The sequence below is a fragment of the Neltuma alba genome, unplaced genomic scaffold (genome assembly GCF_004799145.2).
Source record: "Neltuma alba isolate B1F8T4 unplaced genomic scaffold, ASM479914v2 tig00011243_pilon, whole genome shotgun sequence".
NCBI lineage: Eukaryota > Viridiplantae > Streptophyta > Magnoliopsida > Fabales > Fabaceae > Neltuma > Neltuma alba.
Window position 1 is genome coordinate 100,700 of NW_021635961.1, and position 7,126 is coordinate 107,825.

The following is a 7,126-nucleotide window of genomic DNA, read 5'->3' on the forward strand; positions in this document are numbered from 1 at the left end:
ACAATTTCGTGTATCTTAAAAAATTGTTAAGCATCGAATTAAGCGTAATGTGCGAGGCAAGTCTCTTTAATTTTTTTTTTTGCCAAGGCAAGTCTCTTTAATTACCGAAGCGGGTTCTTTTTTTTTTGGGGGGGGGACTTTTCCACTTTTTATTTCATTTGGAATGAGACGATTCGTTTGATGATAAGTTTAAACTCTTACATCATGATCATATTCAATCATTCATTATTAAATGAATTGAATTCAAATTTTTAAGAGGTCTCTCTCGTGACTAGTTTGACAGACACTTCAAAAGAGAGAATGCACGCGCTTAACAATTGCTTTATGTGAACAATCCGAAGGAGGCGACAATGAGCCAATTAATTTGGAGCCTTTTTTGCATGGTATCACCCTGATCGCTCTCTCTCTCTCCATATATATATATATATATAAATTAAAATTAAAATAAAGTGCTGGGATTTATAGCCCAACCGGTATCAAACATCTTCTTTAGAGTTTTTTTGAGTGTGAGATTATAAATTTAAACTTTACTATGAGTGTGTGAATTATAATAAAAAATAATTAAAATCATGAGTACCGTAACCATCTCAAAATCGAAAAGGTTTCATTTCTACGACGAGACTAATTATTTACATTATTTAGTTTCCTCGGCTCCTCATTAACTCTCACACCTACGCACCATGTGTTAGTTCACTTGAATTGAACTAAACTAACTAACTTTTCACTGTAGTTGATCAATCCAGTTCCTGCAAATCCGTCTCTCTCCTCAACATTTAATTGAGATCATCACTGCCAAATCACCGTCTTCTTTCACTCACTTGAACCGGCATGCCGCCTCTCACGGTGGCTGTGAGACCCGGCATGAACCGAGGCTCTGACTCTGCTTTCACGACCCGGATATCAAACCTTCGGACCAACGCTGCTATCACAGACTTCGTCTCCACCAGAGCCAACTCCTTCCCCAAACAAATCCGTGCTCCGGCCTGGAAAACCGGGTACTTGAATGGGCACTCAGCCACGAAGACGCCGTCTCTCAACCACCTCTCTGGCTTGAACTCAAGACAATCGGGGCCCCATATCCGCTCCATCCGACCCATTGCGTATGGATGGTACGTAACTCTGGTGCCCTTCCTCACAAACGTACCGTCCGGCAACACGTCGTCCTGCAGCGCGAACTTTGAGTCGAACTGAACCGGCGGGTATAGCCTCATGCTCTCGTGAACCGCGGCGTTCAGGTAATGCATGTCCCGCAATTGGTCAAACCGCGCAACTTCCTGGGCCGGTTCCATAACCCGGTCCAACTCTTCCCGGATTAGAGATTCCACTTGGGGATTTTTGGACAACAACCAAAAAAAGCAGGTCAACGAAGCGGCTACTGTGTCACGACCCGCCAAAAGAAAACTTACTACGACGTCCCTTAGGTACTTATCGTCGTTGACCGAGCTCATGAACCTCGAGAGGAGGTCTTTGCTCGTCGAATGACCCGTCTCGCGTCTCTGCTTTATCATCCCCTCCGCTAAATCACTCACCACTTTGATTGCTTCCTTCAATTTCTTCTCAGATCCTATGTTGAAAAGCCTTTTCATCTTCCATATTATCGGCGACGCCATCATCGCTCTCTCCGCCGACAGCTTCGATGCATCGTCGAACGCCACCGCGAGGTCGGAGACGGGAAGGGACGGTCTGAGACAACCCGGGTCCAACCCGAACGAGAATATGCAAATGTTGTCGAAGGAGAACCGACGAAATATGTCTTGTAAGTCGAAAACTCTGTCGATTTGACTGAAGATGGGAATCAACCTCGATCGGATCTCGTCTGTAACAACCTCCAGCGCGTAGGACCGAATCGCGACGCTTCCGAGCTCAAGGCTCGCCATTTTGCGTTGGAACCTCCAGGCTTCACCGTCAACGTTGAAGATTCCGCGGCCCAAGAGATCGCCGAGGAGGGTGGAAAACTGCTTGCCTTTCGGGTAGTTATCGAATCGGGTCTTGAGGATGTGCTCGACGTTCTCGGGATCGGCGGTTATGATGTTCCCGAGAACATGCATGTGGATGGTGGCAGTGGGTGATTTCCGAAGAAGGTGAGTATACCAATCAGCGAGATTGTTGAACTGTTTGGTCCAGCTCATGGTCAAGTAGGTTCGGCAAGTGTGGCAGTTACACCAGGGCTTCATTCTAAAGAGGAAGACGAGGAAGGAGAAGAAGGAGAAGAGGACCGTGAAGGAGAAGAACAAGAAGGTGAATGTGGCGGCGGCGGCCATGGGATATTGCTCAGCTTCAGAACTCATTGTTGAGAAGGGCTCTTATGAGGATGACACAGAAAGAAGAAGAAGATGAGAGAAAAGTGACTGCAGAAGGGAATTAGGAGTGATATAAATAAAGGAGGGGATTGACAAACAACGGGCAAAACAATTAAAAGTCATTTTCATTTGGAGTGCCGTAGTTTTCTGCTTTTTGGGCTTTTGTATTAATGGCTGAGTAAATAAAATCGGATACAGTTGAGAACCAGAGTGAGAGGGAATATTAAAGTGCATGAAGAACGCGTGCGCAAAATAACAACTAGGCTCCAGAGGCAGGGTATTTAGGCCGCGTGACTAATATTATAGTATTTTAATGCTAATATAATTATTATAAAAGTGGTATTGGGTGGGCCCATGTCATTTCCTATGTTTGTCTGTTTAACAAAAAGGGAACGGTGCTTGCAAGTCGCAGGTCACAGATCAGGTCATGGACGACGTCTCCATGTCGGCCTGCGTGTCTGCCACTTGGGCTTAGTTGATCATAATCGGCCATTGACTGGGAGAGTTAACAAAGTGAATTAGCATTTATTTATTTATTTAGATTTTAGAGTGATAGAACTATACGTATGCAACTTGGACATTCCAAATTGATTCCGGATTTGTAAAACAGCTAGCATGTTTTCGCGTTTCAAGATGTTGGATTTATATATATTCGGGACTTCTGGGCCAGTTGATTAAATGTACATGCATGCGTTATTGCGAACCAGATAATGAATTAATTGAAAGAACATGTGTCCTTTTCACTTTATTAATGTTTTGTTGTGGAATTCCTTGTACATGCATCGTCACGTGTAAGGTTTAATGAAACCATTGCACGCTTTCTTTTATTTTAAAGTACTGGAAAAACCCCATTTGATATTGTTAAAGTGTTCGCGTATATGTGGATTATGAGAATCCCCGCCCATGTCCAATAAAGTTGAACTTAATGCTATGTAAATTTAATATTTCATTGTTGAAGATATTATGAAAATTGAACCTGCTGTAAAATTCAATGATTTAATAGAGTAAAGGGCATTAGAAGGTCACTCCTTTTTTGCATAGAAAATTGGACTACATGCAATCCAAATTAATAAATAAAAAAATCCAAATATACATATTTTTCAGATTTTATTTTATATTGATTCAAAGAAAAAAAGTGATTATTCCCTTTTTTGAATTTAATGAAATTCCACAATAAAGTTCTTACTCTTATATTAAATTTTTTGTTGTATTAATTTACTTAACTCAAGAGGGATAAAGAGATGGATAAATTTAGGGATTTCTTACCTATATCACTATATTTTTGTTTGTCTATAATAATTGATTAATTAAAAAATATTTCAATTGGATTTTTTCAAGTGATATTTTTTTTTATGTTCCTAACATTTCTGTAATGGAAACTCAGGAAAGCTTTAGGTTTCTTCCCGGACTCGTGTGAAGAAGACGTCTTCGAAATTAAAGCTTGTAATTGTGCACTTGTTTCGCCATCAGCAGAGACTTGGAATTTGTGGCGTTTTTTATATGAAGCTGATGAAAAACTCATAGCTGACGGACATTAAAAATTGTCGGGACCGCATCCAAGTGTGAACTGCTTGACATAGAAATCTAGTTAGCTGATTTTTAGGAATCAAATAGACCTTTATTTTGAGGATAACGCCAAATAAGACTACTGATCAAAGAAAAATTAAACCTCTTGCACATTAAACTACAAGATTAGGAGCTAAGGTCAGTTTCACATTGGTCCATGATGTAGATATTTGAGATGCTACATTAATGATCAATTTACCAAATTAATTTGGGTCACTTTTAAAGCTACGAACATCCTAACTTTGTTATGAATTACTAGCCAGTATCAAAAAGAAAGAATATGCAATAATTCGTGATATTTTTCTTGGAAGGAAAATAAATGCTAAAGATTTATTAATACCAGTGATTACAACGTCACAAAGCTATATATATTTTATAAAGATTCGTTCAACCAGAAATCACAGAAAATTTCTTAGGTTCTTATTGAATTTATCTATCCCCCTCCCCTCACCTTTCGTTCCTTCAATATGCAAAACAGCGATTGAAAAAAAAAAGAAGCAATTATTTCTTAGCTCTAATTTTGCTCTTGTATTGATATTTTTTCTTCCTATAATTAATGCAATTTAACTTTTTTTTAATCCCTGGTAAAAAAATTGTTTTTTTATCAATTAGTGCCTATTCTACAATTTACAACGCACCTTAAAATAAAGACTCTACTAAAAACATTTTAAAATGGCATTATAATAAGGAGTATAATAACATAAAATATCGATGCAAAAGTTGGAATGCATTTCAAGGATATCATGTTTGCTAGCCAGACCCTAAGATTTTGCGACATGACTTATGGGGAGTTTGGATAAAAACCAAACCATAGTTTCAGAAGTAATTTTACGGTATACAAAGTAAATATTAGAAGAATTTATCTTGATTTGCAAAAAAGTGCCTTTCAGAAGAACTTCTCATGCTATCCAAACACCCCCTTATTAAAATTAAAAAAAATTGGGATTGAGTCGATTTGAAGTAATTAAAGCCGCAGTCACCCAGATAATACTCTCTCGGCTATCTTTTACGAGGTCCTGTGAACTATTTTCATAAAATTAAAAAAAATTGGTTAAATGTAAGAAAATTTTAACTTTTCAAAAAAATTAGATACCTTTAAATATTGATCTAGTTCATTGTTGAGAGAGAAGGGGTTCGATCGGAGGGTTAATAAGAGGGAATGGCTCTTTTTTAAAAAAAATAAATTACTAATGTTTTATTTAATTTTTTGTAATGAAGGGTTTGACATGAATGATTAATGATGAGTAGGATCTTATAAATATAACGGGAGTGTTTTTGGCTTGACGAGCACGAGGAGTGACATGAAGAGGGTTCAATGTATTTGCGCGGCGGGCGATTTGTCGGAAACGATGAAAACATAAGGTTCATGCAGTGCAATATGGTGAACATATATACAGGTGTCGGTAGGAATCGGCCGGTCTCTCCACGTCCACGACACGGTGCTATCCCCTGCATTGCATGCGTTAACTTGCATTCGTTTTCCGTATTTGAATTCTCCTTAATTCTACAATGCAAATCACTGAAGAAGATGATTAAAAGAGGAAGATGGTTAACAGAGATCAACAAAAAGGCTTTTTACTAAATTCAAATTTTTAAATTGGTCTCATCTCTTTTTCATAAGATATAGTTGTTCATCGCATTATTTTTTTTCATATATTTTTTTCTTTTTTAATTAATGTTAACGGATTTATTAAATTATATAATTTGATGATTTAAATCTTATAAAAAAGGGTGGCCAGAATATTAATTAGCTACAATCATGTAATAATAAAATTCCCGATCTCTAGTTGCATATATTTCATTTTAATTACATTTTATTAAAAGTATTGTGATAATTTTTTTTCTTTTTAATTCTACAAAATAATCATAAAAGTTTAGGCTCCGTTATATAATTATTATTTTTTTTATTAAATACTCCTCCGGTTCTTAATATAGGACCTAATTCTTGAGTTGGTTTTGGTTCTAAATATAAGACCCATTTCTCATATTTATCAATTTTCTCTAAATTACCCCTATAGATACTCATTTAACCATAATCAAATAGAAGAATAAGAGGAGGTATTAAGAAAGATGATTATGGTATTTTAGGAAAAATATGTCATTTTTCTTATAATTAACTAACTTACCTAACTTCCTTAATCTAATCAAATTAGTTAAATATGTCTTATATTAAGGATAAGAAGAGTAGTTACAATCGTGCAATAATAAAATTCCTGATATCTTGTGAGCAGTAATCTTGCTATTGTTGTGTGTCAGCCGCAAAACTGAGGAGTACTGCGGCCGCCGACAAAAAAAGAAAAAGCAGTTCTTGAGGATTGTGATGGTGTTTCCTGGGGTCGACGAGTATACCTGGATAAAGATCCTCTACAGTACAAATGCCAGATTTTCTTGGTTTTGAAAAGACGTTCAAACTTACTCACTCAATTATTAGCGGGCGACTTCTGTTAAGCAAGTTGTGAATTTGAATTAGAACAGTGAAGTTATAGTAATCAAAACCAACGTCAAACTCTCCGTCATTTCATGGTGGAGGTAGAGAGCGGTCAGGAAAAAAATCAAAAAATTTAACTGGAAACACAAACTCCCAGACAAAATGTTTGACTGTAGAAAGATTACGGCAAAAGATGTCCGTCCTCCGAGTGTTTATCTGGAGAAGTGAATCAGACTTGAGAGTAGCATCGCCGTCTCCGAGTATAATTTACTGAAGTTAGATACAGAAATAATTGAAATACTAACTATATAACTAAGGAATTTATAAGGAGGTCATTGACAATCATACATCCTTGAACCTTTGGTTCGAATAAGTATTTGAACCTGTACTTATGCCATTTAAAAAAAAAAAAAAAGATAATACCGTAATCAACATGACTAACAAGACATCTTATAAATTATTTTTTCTAATATTTAATATAAGAACTCGTTGAAATTTGAATTGAGTTCTAAATATAAAATCATAATCCATTTTATTTCTTAAATTTATAAATTTTTTAAAAAATATCTTTACTAATTATTGGTTGTACATGTAAAAAAGGATCAGAAATAATGATAGGTTCAATCGTACATGTGGGGCGAAGAATCATGGATGGCCAACTCCCGGGGGGGGGGGGATTTGGGATGCACATGAATGTAGAGGAAAATGTGAGATAAATTTCTAGTTAAGGTGAGGCCGAAGAGGAACAAGTGGGGAAGAAAACGAGTAAGGTGGAAGGGGAATACAATTGGAGGGTTTGAGGTGGAAGGTGCGTGTGGGATTGAAAGCTACT

The 7,126-nt window shown here is 36.9% G+C and overlaps 1 protein-coding gene across 1 annotated transcript; it reads right to left on the bottom strand.

The window, feature by feature from the left end:
* Positions 1 to 585: 585 nt before the first annotated feature.
* LOC114762858 (cytochrome P450 94C1-like) lies at positions 586 to 2,342 on the bottom strand. The gene has a single exon (XM_028952455.1). It carries the CDS (start codon positions 2,286 to 2,288, stop codon positions 798 to 800), a length of 1,491 nt encoding a protein of 496 aa, XP_028808288.1. The 5' UTR covers positions 2,289 to 2,342; the 3' UTR covers positions 586 to 797.
* Between the last annotated feature and the right edge of the window lie 4,784 nt (positions 2,343 to 7,126).

Excerpts from the sequence above, each read along its gene's own strand:
- LOC114762858 (XM_028952455.1), bottom strand. The coding sequence starts at position 2,288 with ATGAGTTCTGAAGCTGAGCAATATCCCATGGCCGCCGCCGCCACATTC.